The sequence below is a fragment of the Chinchilla lanigera genome, unplaced genomic scaffold, assembly GCF_000276665.1.
Source record: "Chinchilla lanigera isolate Chin_1 unplaced genomic scaffold, ChiLan1.0 scaffold00067, whole genome shotgun sequence".
Lineage (NCBI taxonomy): Eukaryota > Metazoa > Chordata > Mammalia > Rodentia > Chinchillidae > Chinchilla > Chinchilla lanigera.
This window is the reverse complement of record NW_004955468.1, coordinates 4290739-4311618: the sequence shown is the minus strand read 5'-3', so window position 1 is coordinate 4311618 and position 20880 is coordinate 4290739. Positions and strand designations below refer to the sequence as shown.

At 48.4% G+C, this 20880-nt stretch overlaps 2 protein-coding genes across 10 annotated transcripts in view; one reads left to right on the top strand and one right to left on the bottom strand.

The window, feature by feature from the left end:
* Window positions 1–729: 729 nt before the first annotated feature.
* LOC102006328 (zinc finger protein 792-like) overlaps window positions 730–20880 on the bottom strand; it is a 27145-nt gene continuing 6994 nt past the window's right edge. The window contains exons 1-4 of one of the 6 annotated variants that reach the window (XM_005400008.2): window positions 9563–10527; window positions 4242–4371; window positions 3593–3715; window positions 730–2797 (exon numbers count right to left, since the gene is read on the bottom strand). In XM_005400008.2, coding sequence (XP_005400065.1) covers window positions 1233–2797; window positions 3593–3715; window positions 4242–4371; window positions 9563–10042 — 2298 coding nt within the window. In that variant the 5' untranslated portion in view covers window positions 10043–10527 and the 3' untranslated portion in view covers window positions 730–1232. Of the gene's footprint in view, window positions 2798–3592; window positions 3716–4241; window positions 4372–6966; window positions 7354–9562; window positions 10528–20880 lie in introns of those variants that run through there. The other 5 variants (XM_005400011.2, XM_005400009.2, XM_005400010.2 and 2 more) reach the window with 5 other exon arrangements.
* On the top strand, window positions 9056–15982 carry LOC102008615 (zinc finger protein 792). Of its 4 annotated transcripts, none has more exons than XM_013522373.1 (5): window positions 9057–9478; window positions 10534–10751; window positions 12100–12184; window positions 12728–12850; window positions 13429–15982. In XM_013522373.1, exons 2-5 carry the CDS (start codon window positions 10728–10730, stop codon window positions 14901–14903), a joined length of 1707 nt encoding a protein of 568 aa, XP_013377827.1. In that variant the 5' UTR covers window positions 9057–9478; window positions 10534–10727; the 3' UTR covers window positions 14904–15982. The 4 variants fall into 4 exon arrangements, with proteins under 4 accessions (XP_013377824.1, XP_013377827.1, XP_013377826.1 ...); XM_013522372.1 differs by having other exon boundaries at window positions 12058–12184; XM_013522371.1 differs by having other exon boundaries at window positions 12055–12184.

The window sequence follows — 20880 nt, the reverse complement described above, 5'->3', positions numbered from 1 at the left end:
TACTCAACTCCAGAATGACATCCTTAATACACATTCACACACACTAATCCAGCCATCTTCAGAACTTCCTATCTATGACCATGTGAGTCTTTGGGGAAACATCTAGATACAAGCCCTCAAACCTACACAGTGACATTTGAAAGAACATCTAAGATTACACTTTTAGAACAGTTCCATTCCTACAGGTCTCATCCACTCTCTATAGTCACACTGTGTTTGTGTAGAAACTATGGACCCACCTGGACTTACCAGGTCTTAAAGGTAGACATATCTGTATAACAGAAGTCATATCAGCATTGCTCCAGCAGCTGAGCATTCAGGTTCAATTGCACTGTTGGAATTTTACAATTAAGTAAGTGGGTTTGTAGTTGCAGTTTGGGCACTTAAGTCTCTAAAAGGCTTGCCACCACTGTGCTAGGGGTAAGCGACACAACTGATAATGCTCTCAGATGCACTAGAGATTGTTACAACTGCTACCTCTTAGGATGAGAAAAATTCATGCCATTTAGGCCATGAAAATTCATAGTATTCAAGATTGCAATACAGGCCCACAAGCAATATAGTCTTTCCTAGAAAGCCCTGGTTAAGAGTTAACGTAAGGCCAAACCTGGGCTGAAAGGTGTTCTCTACCATCCTACTGTCACTTCTGAAGCACACACAATTTAGAGCTGTCCATTAAGAGACCTTAGTTCTGTTCTCTGTTTGAAATACTCCCACAGTGATCAGAAGGAAGATAAAACATGCTTTAATCAGTAAGGCTCCTAGTATAACATGAACTAGCCAATGTATTTTAGGTACTTGGGTTAGGTCACATAAATCCATCATATTAAACCACTGAATGTCCCTGAAAAAGGAAAATATCATCATGGTCAAAAACCAGGTCCCATCCATAGCTACAATAGTCATATATAGGGGAAATGACATCCTTCCATGGCCTCAAAAACTCAGGTTCCATTCATGGACTAGAAAGAGAACAAAGGGCCGCTTTCTATGAGATGGCACGGTGGCTGATACATGCTTTGGAGGCTTGCCAGTGGGCCAAGCAGAGATGGCTTCTGTCCCAAACTCTAACAGTGATAATATGGACAAATATGACTTTTGTCCTGAAAGCATCCACCATATATAGCTTTCATAGAGAACCTCCCCAGTGTGACATGGATGAATGAGATTCGCAGTTTGGCTGACACTCCCTCATGAAGGCCACTGACATTTTCTGCTGCATGCAGCTGTGTTCAACAAGCCAGGTGCACATTCTCTACATTTCTTTCTCTGGTGTGAACTTTTTGATGCTGAATGAGGGTGCGCTTTTGGCTGAAGGCTTTGCCACATTCACTGCACTTATATGGCCTGTCTGGTTTGTGAACTATCTGGTGCTCACTCAGATTTGACCTTTGTCTGAAGGTTTTCCCACATTCTTTGCACTCATAAGGCCGTTCACCAGTATGAAGCCTGCGATGGTTGCTGAGGGTGGAGTTTTGGGTGAAGGCTTTCCCACATTCATTGCACTTATAAGGCCTGTCTGGTTTATGAACTATCTGGTGCTGCCTCAGATTTGAGCTTTGTTTGAAGGTTTTCCCACATTCACTGCACGCATAAGGCCGTTCATTAGTGTGAAATCTCCGATGGGCTTTAAGGCTGGAACTCTGGTTAAAGTATTTTCCACATTCACTGCACTGGTATGGCCGTTCACCAGTGTGGAGTCTCTGATGGATCCTGAGGTGGGAGATTTGGCTGAACATCTTCCCACATTCAGTGCACTTATAAGGCCTTTCACCAGTGTGAACTCTCTGATGGTTCACGAGATTAGAGCTTCGGCTGAAGACTTTCCCACATTTATTACACTCAAAAGGCTGTTCTCCAGTGTGAACTCTCTGGTGTTGGGTGAGATTGGAGATCTGCCTAAATGATTTTCCACATTCCTTGCACTTATAAGGTCTTTCTCCTGTGTGAACTCTCCCATGCTTAATTAAGCTGGAGTTGCAGATGAAGAATTTCCCACATTCCCTGCACTCATAAGCACGCCTACCAGTATGAATCCTCTTATGTTGAAAAAGGCTGGAGTGTTGGCTAAAGAATTTCCCACATTCACTGCACTCATATGGTTTTTCACCTGTGTGAATTCTCTTATGTTCCACAAGACTGAAATGCCTGCTAAAAATTTTCCCACACTCGCAGCACTCATAAGGTTTTCCTCCCTTGTGAACTTTTTGATGTTGCTTGAGGCTAGAGGCATCGCTAAAGACTACTGCACACTTGCTGCACTCATAGAGCCTCTCACCACTGTAGACTCTCTGTTGAACAAATGTGGATGTATCTTTGAGAGTATGCCTAGCATTGGGAAAATTTAATACACCATCAGAATTTTTGTGGGCCTCCTCCACATTGGGAGTGATCTGATGTTGCACAACATCAGATGCGACCACGAAGTCCTCCCTGCCCACCCCACACATCAAAAGTTTCTCTGATGTGTGGTCTGTGCAGGTCTTTCCAGGAAAGGCCCTGCCCTCCTCCCTTCTGGTAGGCTTGTCCTCATTCTTCTGCACCTGTTGCTGGCAAAGGTTTGTACTAAACTTGAACCCTGTCCTGTCTGCTTCACACACATGGGGCTTCTGCCTGGCATGTGTTGCCTGGTATTCAACCAGGTACAAAATGTCTTTTAAGTGAGGGCCAAATGTGTCACAGGGGTAGGTCTTCTGCATGGACAGAGCTGTCTTGGGATTCTCATCCTGTGATATTTCTTTTACAGAAACATTTTGCTCAGAAGGTAGCTCCTTCCCCTCTGTTCCACAGCAAAAATCTACAAACAGAGAAATTACAATCAAGTCATATAAACTCTGATAGAAGGAAATATCCCCATCACATATGCTTGTCTGACCCCAGAATGAGTTATTTGGAAGCTTGGCAAGATGAGAAACCTCAAATCAGGGTAAGGACTGGTTGGCTCTCTACACTACTGTGCCTAGCCAGGCCACAAAACGGAAGACATCTATACCACAGGATGGGGTACAATTGTGGGGAGAGGCAGAGTCTCCAACTCACTTCTCTACAAAGGCCTTGGAGCAGGGCCATGAGGCAGGCAAGAATGGCCAGGCCTAGGAAAATCTGACTACAACTAATTAGCTGATGTTCAAACACATCAACGAAACATGCTCTTCTCAGGACATATGAACTAGAGTTCAACAGTGAAGAGTGCTACAGAAGCCACTGTGGGAGGACTGAGACATGGAGAGAAGAAAAGAGAGGCAAGTCCACAGTCAGAGCAGAGATTCAAACAGGCAAGGTCTCAAGAACAGGGAAGGAGACGAGTGTTGTGGCACACGCCTATAATCCCAGCACTGAGGAGGCTGAGGAAGGAGGATCATTGTGAGTTCAAGACCAGCCTGGGCTACAAAGTGAGCTCAAGGCCAGCCTGAACTGCATAGCAACACCCTGTCTCAAAAAGAAAAAAAAAAAAAAAAAAAAAAAGAGTAGGGAAGGAAAGGTAGAGATGAAAAGTAGACATTAGCATTAACACAAGCAATGATAAGTATGAGAGGAAAAGCTGGTATGATTTGGATACAGTGATGATGTCCCTCCCCCAGCTCCCACTTACCAGAGCCAGGCCTGCCAAAAGCCCCTCTACTGATGGCTGAAGTCACACCCACTCTGTCAGGCACCCAGGGTTCTCTCTTCATCTCAAGTTGGGCAATGACATGGCACCTGAAAGATGTCAGCCCTAAGGCAAAGATGGGCAGGTCATCGGTCAGTACATGCTCAGGGGAAGGAACCCAGAACAGACCACAGGAAAGAAAACTCAGTATTACAGTTTGTACATGCAAGCAAAGTGTGGCAGACACATCTCAGTGACTGCAGGTGGTGACCAAATTAGTGCATGGTATTTCTGCACAGTTTTGTTCAGGACATTTTAGCAAAAGAAGGAACAGAACCTGAAGGGTCAGAAATCTGGACAGTAACTCACATAAGGAGTGACAGGTAGGATGGGCTCTATGGGGCTGACCACAAGGTTCCTGCTACCTGGAGCCTTCACTGCATGGCTCTGGTCAACAGGTGTGAGGCTGCTCAGGAACGGGAGGCATTATATGTGGCACTGCCCTGGAATCCACTGGAACCCTCAACACACAGAACAAGAACATGGGGGAAAAGCAGTATTTATGCTGTGGGCATTGGAAAGAGAGTTGTCTCTTGTGAAAAGGACAGGTAGAGAGGACCTCCGGATACCAGGGCAAGGGTGATGGCCTTACCCAGAGAGGTTATGAGTGTAAAGTTCTCCAGCATCACATCACAGTACAGGAGTCTCTGTGCCTCATCCAGCAGTGCCCACTCCTCCTGGGAGAAGTAAATGGTCACGTCCTCAAAGGTCACACAGTCCTGCTATGATGGGGACAGTACATTCCATGATCAGCATCTCTCCTGAAGCCTCCGTCTCCATTCCCTACTCTCTTCCTACACACTCCTTCCCAGCTCCAAGGAGATACCACTCCCTGGTTAGGTTAATACTGGTTTTTTTTTAATGCCTCACATGACCACCTTGTGTACCCATAGCACTGACAGGAAGGAGGAGAGAAGGCCATCATCTAAGGTCTGGTCCTGAAGTATAGGGCCCAACCCTCTATTTGCTGGCCCAGTCTCCTAATGTTTCAGTGTTCTGCTTCTCAGACACACACCAACAAGGTCTTGGTCTTCTCCCCCAGTCCACAATCCTAAGACTATATTGTCTCTGACCTCCATGTTTGGATGCATCTGCCTTCCCCTACTTATATGCCAGAGTAGGTCACTTGGGCTCTGGCCTGTGGTTACACTTGGGTGGTTCAATCAGCAAACCTTCTTCATTTCTCCTAGTCAATAAAATGCAAAACTATTAACAAATCACATTATTCTTACCCTTTAATTACATGATTTCTTACCCTTGATATGGACAAAACTGCCCATACCAAGCATGAAAATGGGTATTTAGCGGCAAAGGGCTTCACAGGTCCCAAGCTTAGCTATATGAATCCTGAACATTCCCCTTTGGTCTAAACCCCCTCCCTTGATGTCTCCAACTCAAAGACATTGAAAATGCTCAAGTGAGGATTGGCAAATAGATTTTACCCAACTACTTCTGTGCCAAGGGTTTAGATATCTACTAGTTCTCATCTATACCTTTATATGATTGATAGAAGGCTTTCCCACCAGGGCTGAAAAGGCTACAGAAGTGTTCAAAGAAGTTCAAAGCAGTTCTCCAAGATATTATTCCTTGATTTAGACCTCCCGAATTCCTCCAAAGTGTTAACAGTCCATCTTTCATTTCCTAGGTGATACAGTTGGTGGCTAAAATCTTAGGATTTAAATATTATCTTCATTCCTCTTGGAGACCTCAGTCTTCAGACAAGGTAGAACAAGCCAATCAAACATTAGCACTACATAAAAAAGTTATCTCAAGAAACTCACCTCTCGTGGAAGGTAATCTTACCTATAGTTCTACTGAGAAGTCTCATAGGCCCTACTACTGCACTGGGCTTAGCCCACTTGAAGGATTACACGGCTGGCCTTTCTTGTATGTAGACACCCTACTAGATGTAGAGGCTCAATTCTTGGGCTAATCTATGTCTATGCTAGATATTTTTCAACAGGCAATTAAGGATCATGGATTTTAAACACTGTCACAAATATCCCAAGAGCCTCAGCAGACCCTTTGTCAATTTGGTACTTCAGTCAAACCTTAAGTCCAATGCAACTCACAAGTACAGAAATTGGGTAACAATCTACAAACCCAGGAGGCATTCCTCCTCATGAGTTAACTAACAGCTAATGCCTCTCTGGAAGGGTACTTCTCTCTTCTATAGCCATCAAGGTTCTAGGGATTTGAGCTGGACTCTTCATTCCCAAGCCAAGCCATGGAAGAAAGCACCTCCACAGGACAAATCTCTGCAGGCTTCTAGGTACCATCAAGTGTCTGTTTAAATAAGCAACCAATGAGTAAATGCACCACCATCCCACCCTACATTCCAACACAAGGTTATGTGCACCTTGAGTATTAACCTCTTAATCATAACCTTATTGTAATTACCCTCCTATTCCTGCATATTTCCTGGTGGTCTGGGCCCACCTGCTGCTGTTTATAATAAGCCTTATAAAAAGGAAAATGGTTATAGTACATTCAGCTGCCATCTTTGCTTTTTACTCTGGTCATTTTCCTATGACATATCAGACATCACCAAGCCAACGACGTTTTATCATTTGTTTCTGACGCTTATTCTGCCTATAATCTGCCAACTAAAGAAGGCCCCAATTGCTTTTCCCTTTGGGCTCAGCAGTATGCCCACGATGTTGGAGGCAACGCCTGCTGGGTTTGTGGGTTGTTACCCAATTTCTGTACTTCGGAGCTGCACTGGACTTAAGAAAACAAATCCGAGGCACATCTGACCCTCCCCAGTTTTGGAACAGTGAGGCTTTCCCAATCCTCATGACGGAAATGGCTCACTATTTTAATTTTGCTCCTTACTTTTAGCTCTTGTATTTTAAACTGTTTTCTTAACATCATCTCTCCTTTACTCCTTTATCCCTCTCAGATGCTCCAACAGCCCGATTCCAGCCCACTGATTCCTCCATCCATATAGGACCTTCTACTCGCCCCCTTGCCCTAAAAGTCAGCAAGAGGGAGACCCCTAAGTCTCTCACATGCCGCTTCTCAACAGGAAGTAGCTAAAAAACAGGGAGTCCCACGGTCCTAAAAAATTTGAGTCCCAACTGGGGTGGGGGATGGGAAGCCGGAAGTTAGGTTTTTGCCGGCCTGGAGGCAGGACTCTGGCAACTACTTGAGAAGGGTGCAGGAGAAGCAAGGCACACGTGTGCCCCCCTCCTCCTTTCTTAATCATTAGCTATGGATAAATTCCAAACAAGGTGAGGATCTCTATCATCAGGGGCTGTAACCTGCTCTGAGCTTGTTGCTAAGGTCCAGGGCAGAGTGTTGAAGCCCCCACTCACCTGCACCAGGTCCCTCTGCGCTGCCGCCGCCATCAGGGCCAATGGACCCAGCAGGGCCTTCAGAGGCTGGCGACCGAGGTGGCTCCCGCGCCGGCTGAGCCCACCACCCACTATGCCGTGTCCCCGCCTTGGGTCGCGCTCCGGGCCTCAGTCCTCCAGTCAAACGCGCACCCCTGCGCACCTGCGCACACCTCAGTTCCAGAGCTCTAGGCTGCTGCACAGGCGCGGCGCAGGGTCCGAGCGCACCGCCCCTCCCGCGTGGTGTCCGCCAGCCCAAGCCGGATCCCCGGGCGGAGGCCGAGAGCGCAGCCGGGTCAGCGGGATCCCCAGACCCCTGGCAGCGCAGGAAGCTCCACCCACGCCTCCCCCCGCACCCGCAAAACTCCACCCCTAACCCGCGAGCACTCGGTGGCCACGCCCTCCGCACGCGCACAACCCCTGCAGGCGACCCCGCCTCTGTGCCCCCCCCAGCCCCACCCACCCACCTCCAGCTCCCCTCTTAAAGGGGCGGCCCCGCAGCAAGAGTCTCGCCGACTAACAGCTGCGCCGGCCTCCTGCGCCCTGCTCCGGCAGGCATCCGCTAGCCACTTCCCCTCTCACTCGGGGACCTAGATTCACGCTGAAATGCGCAGTTGTACCTAATTAGTGGGATCTTTGTGTGCTAGCCCTACGAGTCCTCCGTTCAGTACTTCTCGGACCGGTAACGCTGGCATCGCTGGGAATTTGTTAAAAATGAAAGTTGGAGCCGGGCGTGGTGGCGCACACCTGTAACCCCAGTGCTTGGGAAGTTGAGGCAGGAGGATCGTTGCGAGTTCGAGACCAGCCTGGGCTACAAAGTGAGCTCAAGGCCCGCCTTAACTGCACAGCGAGACCCTGTCTCAGAAAGACAAAAAAAAAAAAAAAAAAAGTTGCAGGCGGCAGGCCAAACTTAGGGACTCAGAGGTTCCCAGGCACGATTGGCCCCTTTCTCAAACCTCCATGAGAGGGTCCCTTGTGCCCATGAGATGGCAGGGGCTCCTTTTCCTTCATCAGCATCCAGCAAAATGTAGAGATGGCACAAACCCAGACCGGTCTGTTTCTGTAGGGTGACATTCATCAGCTTGCATTAGCCATTCCACAGGGCGAGCGTATTTCACAGCATCATGTTGTACATGATGCAGAGGTATCATTTTAGTGTTTAATCTATTTAAAATAAAAAACAAGAGTGTTTCCATTTCGAATACTCCCTAATTATCCAGACTACCGCACTATCCCGCTCTCTCACTCCACTTTCCCCACCTTCGAATACATTGTCTGTTTTTATTTAAAAATAAATTTAAAAACAACTGCAGGTTCTATTTTCTTAAAAAGGAAAAGAAAGCAAAGCAAAGAAAGGATACAAAGGCGTCAAATAGTATAACTGTGTGCCTTCACTTTGGAGCCTACTTGGTGCATCTCACACGTGCAGCCTCATCCCCAGCCCGTGTTTCACACGCTGACAAATGTCCCAGATGACCCTGCAGAGAAGCAGCTCCCACGTCAGTGCTTGTGAGAGCTGTGGGAGGATGATGACAACAACAGCATCTGCCTGGTGCCTGCTAGATCACCTGTTACCCCTTGAGGAGTGCAGTGTTACGATCCCACTGTGTTGAATCTCTGAATCCCTGTTCTCAAGCCGCAGCAGCCCTGGCTTTAAACCAAGGGCTTGGGTGAGCCCAGAAGGCTGATCTCAATTTTTCCCTCCCAACCTTGCTTCCGAACCTCTGAGAACCTAAGTGTCGGCTGCCACCTCCAACTTTGATTTTTTAATAAATCCCCAGTGATGTCAGTGGGACGATCTGAGAAGCACTGAACGAGAATACGTAGGGTTTGCACACGAAGATCCCGCAATTAGCTATAAACGGCATATTTCAACGTGAAGCTAGGTCTCTGACGGGAAAGCAAAGCCTCTCGAGGATGCCGCGGGGACAGCAGGGAGCAGGCGGCCTGCACAGCTGTTGATTGGCTCAGGCCACGGCAGAGGGAGCGGCTCCTTTAAGAGGCGAGCTGGGGGAGGGCTGCGGGACAGAGGAGGAGCCGCGCAAGCCCCGCCCCGTTCCCTAGCTCTAGCCGGGGGCAAGACTCAGACTTGCGTCGCTGGCAGCAGCTGTGCGCGTGCGGCGGGCGTGGCCACAGAAAGACGAGGGGCGGAGGTTTCCTCTCCCCTAAGGCCAGGGCTTCTCCGGGGCTAGACTGCTTTCCCCACCCCCGGCCCAGGACCCAGATCGGTCTGGCAGACACCGCGTGGATGCGACAGTGGCCTCTGACCCAGCGCCCTGCCTGTGCAGCAGCCGCAAGCCCTACAACAGAGGTGTGCGCAGGGGTGCGCGTTTGACTGGGGGACTGAGGCCCGGAACGCGACCCAAAGCGCGGACACGGCAGAGTGGGTGGTGGGCTGAGCCCGCGCGGGAGCCACCTCGGTCGCCAGCCTCTGAAGGCCCTGCTGGGTCCATTGGCCCTGATGGCGGCGGCAGCGCAGAGGGACCTGGTGCAGGTGAGTGGGGGCTTCAACCCCCTGCTGTGGGATTCCACCCTCCTGGTCCTGGTGCCAGCACAGAAAGGATGGCTCTGTTCTTACCCCTTTCGCCTTTGCGGTCTCGTGGCCTTGACTCGGGTGCTTGGGAGGAGTCACTCCTCGCGTGGGTACTGACTGTGGGCAGGACAGTCTGTAGAGCGGTTTCCACCCGTGAACTCTGAAGGGTGAGGGAGAGAGGGTTTCCTGAGCACAGGAACATGCGTGGAGATGCTTGAGGCCGGGAGCCCGTTGGGAGTGATCCGGAAACTCAGGGACTGTTGTATCTGCTGGGACCAGATAGCACCCCCAACCACAGGCTGAGGAGCTGGGCTGCTCTTCTGAGGACACAGGGTGCTGAGGCCGGTTCAGAGCAGAGGAGGGAGGTGATAGGACTGCAGTCTTATTAGCGTCTCTGTGGATGCAGAGGGGAAGCCAAGTGTAGGGTGAGGGTGAAGGCAGGCCGGCCAAGGAGCACCCTCTGCCACAGTCCTGCTGGCCAGACCAGGTAGAACTGCAGGTGTGTTCTGTATCTTTGAGAAACATCAGGCTGACCAGGTTGTCTAATGTGGAGGGTGAGGAAGAGGAGGCCTGCTCCGTGGTTTGCTTCCTTGGGTACAAGTATCAACAAGTCCTCTGCAGAGAGAGGGGGCAGGGAAGTGGCTGCAGCAGGCATTTTCAGTGGAAACAGTAGAAGTTAGGTTTGGGACACGTTGAGTCTCCGATGCTCCTGAGACCCTGAGTAGATTTGAAGAATGGTTTAACACGGTCAGCCGGTTCCAGGGAGGTGTTAATTGAGGTCCCAAGGGACAATCTACAACTCAGACAATGGCCAGACAATATCTAAAAAGGGAGCTCTGGCCCAGGAAACTACCCTCTCTTCTATAATCAGACCACAGGAAGCCTGCTTACTGTGAGTGAGATTGGCAGGAAACCAGATTGCTATCTCTGGTGACAAGCCAGGAAGTTAAACAAAGTCTTCTTTCTTGACTAATAACTGACAGTTTCTGTAATTTTTGTTCTTATCTCCAATTTAGGACCAACTGCAGAAAGCCAAGGATGCTTACATAACTACCCTCATGTGAGGCCCAGCATCTAATTTGAAGGCCCTACACACAGCTTTCCAAGCCAACAGCCCCCAGTCAGGGCACACCAGGGCCTTTCTCTTTTCTCCATTGCAGTGCTCTGCCCTTGCTGTGCCTGCCCTTAGGTCTCTAAGAAGCCTTCAGTGATGGTGACTGACTCCCTGGCTACAGTAAGCAATGGATAAATAGCCTTAGCTTTTTTTGTTTGGTTGGTCTTTGTTTCCACAAACCCTCCAAATTGTGGCATCAATGTGTGGGCAAGAGGGCATGTCAGAAATAAGATGGTGAATACTCAGGCCGTGGTGGTAGTGTTCTAAGAAAAAGGAATGTGGGTCTGGAGGACTCAGAGCAGGACATCTTGCTTGGGCACCACGTTTGGCTTGTTTAGCATCATAAAAACAAATGAAGAAGAGTGTGATGGGTTGGGGGTGTGGGGATAAGGGAATGTGGCAGGTGGCCAGATCCAGCTAGGAGATGGATGCTGAGGCTTGGCAGCTGTGGAGGTGATAGAGCCTGGGGATTTTTCAGTCAAGCTGAGCAATTAGGTAGGGACAAATGAGATTGCTCTCATTTGCTGGGAAACAGAGAAGAGCAGGATAAGAAAGAAAGAGGGCCTAGGATCCTGATATATCTCTCAGGGGCAGCCCACCATGACCTAACTTCTTACAATTGGGCACCTCTTCCTAAAGGTTCCACCACCTCTTGTACAACAGTCACAGCCGGGGTCCAGGCCTTCAACACATGGGCTTGGAGAAAACAGAAAAAACAATTTTTTAAAACCCAAAAAACCCACGTCACACTGTGGTAGGAGGATCAGAGGGTTGGCTTTTGAATAAGTGTGAGTGATGAAGGGAGAGCATGAACACAGAAGAATGCCAAGGTATCTGGCATCTGTGTTTGCTTCATGTGGTTCGAACCTGGGGAGCCCCCATAGCAAAGATGAGTATTAAGCTTGGCAGCGGGTACCAAGGAGGCCCAGGGTAGAATGGTATCATGGTTGTGTTGGCCAGGCTCTCTCCATCCAGGTACCATGTACCAAGTGACACACAGGAGTCCACAAAACTGGCTGAGAGGTTGGGGTGCACAGCAGGATGCAGAACTGTGGGGAAGGTGCAGGACAAAGAGTGAGGTGCAAATAGAAGTGAGCCTGGACAGGAAACTGAGGGTGAAGTCCAAGCCCCATTGGGTTATATCTAAGAAGCATGACACCGCATTAGGCGAAGGGGCCATCAGGAAGGGCTCCGGCCCTACACTTCACCCCAGGCCTTAGATGCCAACCCTCTGCCCTCCTGCCTGTCTCCCTATAGGCTGGGAAGGTCAATAGGTGAGACATGAGAAAAAAGCCAGTACTAAAAGAATTAGGACCTGGAACTTTCTTGGAGCTAGGCAGATGGCTGAGAGAGGATGAGTAGGGAATGGAGAGGGAGGCCTGAGGAGAGAAGCTGATCATGGAATGAACTGTCCCCATCATAGCAGGGCTGTGTGACCTTTGAGGACGTGACCATTTACTTCTCCCAGGAAGAGTGGGCACTGCTGGATGAGGCACAGAGACTCCTATACTGCGATGTGATGCTGGAGAATTTTGCACTCATAGCCTCTCTGGGTAAGGCCATCACCCTTACCCAAGCATCCTGAGCTCTTCTCTACCTGTCCCCTTTGCACAAGAGATAACTCTCTTTCCAATGCCAACAGCATGAGCACTGCTTCTCCACCTTGTTACTGTTCTGTGTGTTGAGGGTTCCAGTGGATCCCAGGGCAGTGCCACATGCAGTGGCAGTGCCTCCCCTTCCTGAGTGGCCCCACACCTCTTGACCAAAGCTGTGCCAGAACGGTCCAGGCAGGAGGAGCCTTGTGGTCAGCCCCATAGAGCCTATCCTACCTGTCACGCCCCACCTGGCTGACTGTGCAGATCTCTGACCCTCCTGTGGTTCAGGCTCTGCTGCTTCTTTTGCTAATATGTCTGGGAGAAAACTGTGCAGAAATATCGTGCACTAATTTGGTCACCACCTGCAAGTCACTGGGATGTGTCTGCCACACTTTGCTTGCATGTACAATTTGTAATACTGAGTTTTCTTTCCTGGGGTCTGTTCTGGGTTCCTTTCCCTGGAACCTGAGCTGGCCGATGACCTGCCCACCTTTCCCTTAGGGCTGACATCTTTCAGGTGCCATGTCATTGCCCAACTTGAGATGAGGAGACAACCCTGGGTGCCTGACAGAGTGGATGTGACTTCAACCATCAGTAGAGGGGCTTTTGGCAGGCCTGGCACTGGTAAGTGGGAGCTTGGGGTGGGTGTGACATCATCAGTTTGTCCAAATCATACCAGCTTATTTTTTTACCTCTCCCATTCTTGAGATCTTGCCCATTTGGTTCTCTGATCCGACTTTGGCTGTTGGCCCCACCCTTCCGGCCTCTATGTCTCAGTTCTCCCACAGTGGACTTTGTAGCACTCTTCACTGTTGGACCCCACTTCATATGTCCCGAGAAGAGCCTGTTTCCTTGATGTCCCTGAACATTAGCCAGTTAGTTGTAGTCAGATTCTCCTGCCTCATGGTCCTTACAGCTTCTCAGAAGCCAGTGCCCTGCTCCAACGCCTTTGTAGAGAAGTGAGTTGGGGACTCTGCCTCTCTTCCCAATACTATACCATCCTTGTGATAGAGACCTCCCCTGTTTTGGGGCCTGGCATATCACAGTAATGCAGAGAGCCAACCATTCCTTATCCTGAGCTCAGACTTCTCATCCTGCTCAGGTTTGTAAGGACTCATTCAGAGATCCATGAGGGACATGTGATGGGGCTATTTCCATCTCTCAGTGTTTAATTGATTTGACCAGCGTTTCTCTGTTTGCAGATTTTTGCTGTAGAACAGAGGGTAAAGTGTTACCTTCTGAGCAGTGTATTTCTGGACAAGGAATATTACAGGATCGAAATCCCAAGACACCTCTGTCAATGAAGAAGACTTACTCCTGTGACACATGTAGCCTACCTGTGAAAGACATTTTGTATCTGGATGAACAGCAGGCAACACATGCCAGGCAGAAACCCCATATGAGTGAGACAAACAGAACGAAGGTCAAGTTCAATATAAACTTTTCCAGGCCACAGGTGCCGAAGAATGAGGACAAGCCTTCCAGAAGGGAGGAGTGCAGGGCCTCTCCGGGAATGACCTGCCCAGACCGCACATCCCCGAAGCCTTTCATGTGTGGGGAGGAGAAGGAGGATTTGGTGGCCACAGCAGACTTTGTTCAGCATCACATCACTGCCAGTGTGGAGAAGGCACACAGGCATTCTGGAGGAGCGTTATTTTTTCCTACTGCCCAAAGGCCTGACAGGAGCAGTCAATCTAGGGATGCTTTCAGTGACACCCCCACACTTGTTCATCAGCAGAGAGTGCACAGTGGGGAGAGGCCCTATGAATGCAGCAAGTGTGGGATATTCTTTAGCAATTCCTCCAGCCTCATGCAACACCAGAGAGTTCACAATAGAGGAAAACCATATGAGTGTTCTGAGTGTGGCAGATTCTTTAGCCAGCACTCTAGTCTTGTAAAACATCAGAGAGTTCACACTGGTGAAAGCCCCCACGTGTGTAGTCACTGTGGGAAATTCTTCAGCCGAAACTCCAACCTCATCCAGCATAAGAGGGTTCACACTGGTGAAAAGCCATATGAGTGTAGTGAATGTGGGAAATTCTTTAGCCGAAACTCCAGCCTCATCCAGCATAAGAGGGTTCACACTGGTAGAAGTGCTCATGAATGCAAGGAATGTGGGAAATCCTTTAATTGCAACTCCAGTCTAATAAAACATAGGAGAGTTCACACTGGAGAAAGACCTTATAAGTGCAATGAATGTGGGAAATTCTTTAGCCACGTTACCAGTCTCATTCAGCACTATATAGTTCACACTGGGGAACGACCTTTTGGGTGCAGTGAATGTGGGAAAGCCTTTAGCCGAAGCTCTGACCTCATAAAACATCGGAGAGTTCACACTGGTGAACAGCCTTATGAATGCATTGAGTGTGGGAGGTTGTTTAGCCAAAGTTCCAGCCTCAATAGTCATCGAAGACTTCACACTGGTGAGCGGCCTTATCAGTGCAGTGAGTGTGGAAAAACCTTCAGACAAAGGTCTAATCTGAGGCAGCACCAGATAGTTCACAAACCAGACAGGCCTTACAAGTGTGATGAATGTGACAAAGCCTTCAGCCAAAGGCCCACCCTTATTCGGCATCAGAAAATACACAGCAGAGAAAGAAATGCAGAGAATGTGTGTCCTGGAGCTGGGGATTTAGCTCAGTGGCACAGCACCTGCCTGGCAAGTGCAAGGTCATGAGTTCTATTCCCAGTACCAGAAAAAAAAAAAAGAGAGTGTTGTCCTTTTTAGTACAGGTGCACATAGCAGAGAGAGACTATGACAGTGGATATTATGAAGGAGCATCAGCCAGATGTTGAACCTCATTCATCCATGCAGTCACACTGAGGAGGTTCCCTTTATAACTAGATACAGTGGACACTTTCCAGAGCTAAGCTGTATTTGTCTGGTTTGTCACTTCTAGAGTTTGGGACAGAAGCCATCTCAGCTTTGTGTATTTTGCAGCCTCCAGAGCGTATCATCCACTGTACTGTCTCAGGGAAAGCAAATCTGTTTTCTTTCCAGTTTGTGAAGGGAATCCTGAGTTCCTGAGGCGCTGGATGGATGTCAATTTCTTATGACTACTTTAGGTGTGGGCATGACCCATTTTGTGTATGCTGACCTAAATGGGGGTCTGCTGGCAGCTTACTGTGAATGTTTCTTTTTCAGGGACACTAATCAGTCTAATGTGATGTTTATGATGGATTTATCCATCCTTCATGTGACCCCCCCAAACTACCCACTGTAAATTGCTGTGGTTCATGTGATATTGTAAGAGCAATATTAAAACCAACACCTTTATAGGTGGACCATCATATTCATCTTTGAGTGATTACACTAGCTTCAAGTCAGAGATAATGTGACTCAGCTTTGTCTGACTACATCCAGCTGCACTGTACCCTACAAACATACTCTGTGTTGCTGACTTACCCCCAGACTCATTTTTTTTGTTTTGTTTTTATCCTGGTACCGGGAATCAAACTCACAACCTCACTCTTGCCAGGCAGGCGCTGTGCCACTGAGCTAAATCCCCAGGCCCACCCCCGGACTCTTGCCTTACAATTAGTGACCCCCTCTTACTAAACTTGTCCTGGGTCTGCCTAACGATGTAGGACCATACATATATAACCAATTATAGAAGGACCCACTATCAACTGTTATACTTCCTGCTTGTGAAATCTATATAAGTTTCTATTTGACTCTAAGTCAGGGTTGATGATTAGGAACTGATTCCCAGCAGCCCACCCATGTAATAAAGTTGTTGCCTTCCAAGTGCTTCATTGCAGTGTCTTCCTCTCAGTTCAGCCCAGTTTCTGTAACATTTCTTGGTGCATTGGCCAAGAAGACACCATGCTGACCATTTCAGTCAGTGGTGGAGGCTCTCTGGCTGTAGTGGGGAACTCTTCAACCTCCCCACAAGAAGGCATGCCCTCCAGAAGTTTTCCAGAGTCTCCTCAAGGGTCTGAAGTTGAGACCTCACTCAGAAGTGGAGCACCTGTTAGACTCTAGGAAGACAAGGAACACAACCAGTTCAGGCCATCTAACAAGGTAGGACTGGCCTGGGAAATCCCTCAGTCAGTTTATCAGTTTCCATCCCCTGCATGGGATGAAGAAGGACCTGATAACTCCTTCCCTATGTTAGAATAGTTTCAGTTACAGTTAAATTTCACCCTTGGGATTGGAGGCTGGAATATATTAACCTCTGAATACCTTTTTGTGAATGTGAATGGACCATGTAAGCAATAGGTTGTTCGATCTGTGCTGCCCTACCTTCGGGGGCTCAGAGTTACGGAGCTTGATTGGGTCCTAACCTATGGTTTCTCGGACATGTCTGACCAGTCATACTGGCAAGATCTCTCCAGAGTCTCGAGAGGACAAAACAGAGAATCTACTGATGCTTCTCTTTAGTCTGGATGGTTCCAGCATTGGCAAGTGAGAGTCAAGCAGCCAGGTGGGTGACTGAGTGGTCTCATTCACGAAGGGCACCCACCCTCATCTGTTGCGACACCATTCAAGTGCTCACTCTATGTACTACAGGGAGTCAGAATGGGTGCGAGCCAGAGTAAAATCACCCTCCTTGAGTGTATGCTGAAAAATTCCAGGAAAGGTTTTTCTTATGGAGTGAAAATGAATCTGCAGTGACTCCACACCCTTCATGAAATTGATTGGCTGCATTTTCATTCCGTCTGGCCACCTGAAGGAACCCTAGACATACAAGTTGTTCATCAAGTCTGGAATCAAGTAACTGAACTTAGCCAAAAAGGCTGTCTTGATCAGTTCCCCTATATCGATTTCTGGTTGAATCTGTGTCAGAGCCTTCCACCCTGGCTGTGTGCCTGTGCTTGTCAAGAAAAAGAAACTCCCCGTGGTCAAAGCCAATTGACCAGATCACAAATTGCATATAAAGAGGACCCCAAAGACTAAAGATGTATCCTATCCTGCCTGATGACCCTAATGATGATGTCCCTCCCTCATGGGGGTGACCACCAACAACCTGCTTTTGTTACTGCTGCTGCCCCCAGAGGCAGCTCCCAGTCACCCACCAGCCAGTCTCCCAGACACTGCTGCCCTGTCTCCAACAACTACACCAGCCCTCATGCCACTTAATCCCCAAGAGCCACCTGAACCAAACCCTGTCAGCCACAGACTTTGCTCAGCACATGTCCAGATTCCTCTCCGGGTATATTCTGGCTGCCCAGGGGGACCAAATCAGCAACCTGCTCTGTAGTATCAGCCTTTAAACTCCGCTGATCTCCTTAACTGGAAGCACCACACTGCCTCCTACTCGGAAAAGCCCCAAGCTATGATTGATCTTCTGACCTCGATCTTTCAGACACATCAGCCTACCTGGGACAATTACCAGCAAATCCTCCTGACCCTTTTCAGCCCTGAAGAGCATGTCCCTTTTTGAGGGAGGATGAACCTGGGTAAGGGTAGAGTTCTGGGCACTCCTGAGGCCTGGGGAAACACCACTTTCCCCAATACCCACCCAAACTTGGATTTCAATACTGTACGGGACCATGATGCTTTAGAACATTATCGTGGGGCCCTCCAGGTAGGGATAAAAGAGGGAGGAAGGAAACCTATTAACATGTCCAAAATTGCTGAGGTTATCCAAGAACCTAATGAGAGCCTTGCTAAGTTCCATGAGAGACTATGTGAAGCATACTGAACTTATTCCACATTTGACCCTGAGGCTGCAGAGAATCATCAGATGGTGAATGAATTTTTTGTGACATAGTGTGCCTCTGACATCCAAAGAAAGATGCAAAAGGTCAATGGGTTTGCTGGTGTGACTGCCACTCAGCTGCTTCAGATATCCCAAAAGGTTTTTATAAACTTAGAAAAGGAAGAATAAAAGTATGAGGTAGATTGTAGGGCCCAACACCAGACTGCCCTCTTAGCTGTGATCATGGGAAAACCACCCCCAGAGAAACCACAGACAAACTGACCACACTACCAAGACCAAGACAACAACAAGGCCTCGCAGGATCCTCAATTCAAAACAGACAACCATCCCTACACTTGGCTGCAAATCATTGTGCCCAATGCAAGCAACTGGGACATTGGAAAGACAAATGCCTGCTCTGCCTGAAGGATCAAAAGAGTTCTGGAGAACCACACTTGCTGCAGCCTGAACCCCTACTCCTGCTTTTCAACAACAATGAATAGGGAAGACCATCTTCCATAAGGCAGCCCTCAGGAGCCCACAGTCATTGCCAAAATCAGTGGGAAACCAGTGACTTTTGTGGTGGACAGTGGGGCTGAAAATTCCATTGTCACTCAACCTGTTGTCTCCCTGACTTCCTGGCAGATTCAAGTGTGTTGGTATTAACTGTGGTGACAGGTCCCAAGAATGAGGTGCCCTCAGATGAAAAAAGGAAAGTAAAAGAAAAATAAGAAAGCTAAAAATCTGGGATCCCGGGGCTTACAGCTTCTGGGACTGCTGCCCTGATCACTCATCTCAGTCGCCTTTTATTCAAACCCAGCATGTAACTCAGACCAACAGGAGAAATTCATTATCCCTTTCCATTTCTGCCTCCCAGCTGATGGTAACAATTCTCTGGCAAGCCTCCCACACCCTGCACCACATGCAATCAGTATGGCTGGGGATCATAAGCCGACCATCAGTAATCAGTCCATTAGCAATAACAGTCCTTTCCCCACACAAGTGATGGGGGCTACTGGCATCCCTACTGAAAATAAATTCTGTCAAAGCAGATCCTGTGAGATTGGTGGACATTTCATTAAACATGAATTTCTGTACATGCCCAAATGCCCTATTCCACTTGTGAGATGAGACCTTCTCTCAAAGCTGGGAGCAGCCATTTCCTTTGCTCTTAGTCAGTCTGCCATCCTCACACTTGGGTCCCTGACTCCAAACCTGATATAGACCCTGACTGTGCCCCAAGAAGAATGGAGGCTGTATCAATTAGAAATGCCTAAAGACTGTAACCCTGAGGTCTTAAAAACCATGTTTCCAGATGTATGGGCAGAAGACTCACCACCAGGCTAGCCATCAACCATACCCCTTTGGTAACAACTCAAACCAGGTGCCACACCCATTGCTGTCAGACAATACCTGATGTCACAAGAGGCCCACCTTGGGATCTTACCCCACATCTCCAGACTGAGACAAGCTGGAATCTAACAGATTGTCAGTCACCCTGGAATACTCCCCTGCTCCCAGTAAAGAAACAAAATGGAGATTTCTACCTGGTACAAGACCTCTATAGCCTCTATAGTGGCTGCCATCAATACAGCCACTATAACTTTACAACCAACAATCCCAAACCTGTACACCCTTCAGGTTTGATTCCTCCTCATGCCACTTGGTTTACCTGCCTGGACTTAAAAGATGCTTTCTTCTGCATGTGTGTGGCCCTTGTCAACCAAGTCCTTTTCTCCTTTGCATGGGAAGACCCTGACACAGTGTGAAAGGGACAACTTACATGGATTCGCCTCCTGCAATGCTTTAAAAAACTCTCCTATGCTGTTCAGGGAGGCATTGGCAGCCGATCTGGTCAAATTTCCTCACCTGAAATTCAATGGCATGCTTCAGCAGTACATTGGTGACATCTTAATCAGCAGCCCCACCAAATAAGACTGTTGGAAAGGAACACAAGCCCTTCTCCACCACCTATTGGCCATGGGCTACAAAGTCTTTTGTAAAAAGGTTCAAATTTGTAACCAAAAGATCAGATATTTAGGGTTTGACCTAGAGAAAGGGCTGCAAAACCTAGGCCCAGAAAGAAAGGAAGTCACACCATTCTGTGGCCTGCAAAACAGAGCTTAGGGAATTTTTAGAAGCAGCTGGTTTCTGCTGAATTTGGATACCTGGGTACTCTGAAAAGGCCAAAACTCTTTATGACATGTTGACAAAACCCATGACCAAAAGAGAATTAATTAGGTGGACTTTAGAGGAAATGGAAGCATTTAAACAAATCAAAAGGTCCTCTGCTCCAGCCCTAGGAAGCCCAGATGTGACCTGCCCCTTTAATTTGTTTGTTTATGAAAGAAAACATGTAGACTCAGGGGTCTTCAGCAGTGGGACCCTGCAAGAGGCCTGTCACCTACCTGTCTAAAACAATGGACTCTATCAAAAAGGTGGCCTCCCTGTTTGCAGGAGCTCACTGCTACAGCTCTCCTGATCAAGGAGGTGGAAAAATTGACTCTGGGACAAAACCCAACTGTCCAGGTGCCACACACTCTACTTGAGGTCTCAGTAGTCAAGGACACTGTTGGCTCTCAAACAGCCACATCACCCAGTACCAAGGATTGCCTGTTGGAAATCCCCAACTCACCTTCCAGCCAGTTAAAGCTTTAAACTCAGCCACCTATTTGCCTACAGAGCTCAGGCAGCCAGAACATGATTGCCTCACTCTGACTGATGAACTTTTTGCCAGCCAGTTTGACCTCCAAATAGAACCCCTGACAGATGCTGAGTACACCTGTTTATGGATAGAAGTAGCACTGTTAAAAATGGACAGTGTAAAACCAGATATGCTATGGTCACCACTAAGAAGGTGCTCTTAGCAGGGCCTCTTCCCCAGCACTGGTCAGCTCAATGAGTGAAGCTCTGGGCACTCATACAGGCCTTCAGTTGGGCAGAAGATAAAAAGGTAAATATCTACACAGAATCCAGGTATGCCTTTGCCACAGTTCATGTCCACAGTAT

Coding starts and splice junctions, on each gene's coding strand:
- LOC102008615 (XM_013522370.1), top strand. CDS start 9,446: ATGGCGGCGGCAGCGCAGAGGGACCTGGTGCAG. Junction 9,479..12,057: donor CGCAGAGGGACCTGGTGCAG/GTGAGTGGGGGC, acceptor CCATCATAGCAG/GGCTGTGTGACCTTTGAGGA. Junction 12,185..12,727: donor TGCACTCATAGCCTCTCTGG/GTAAGGCCATCA, acceptor CCTTTCCCTTAG/GGCTGACATCTTTCAGGTGC.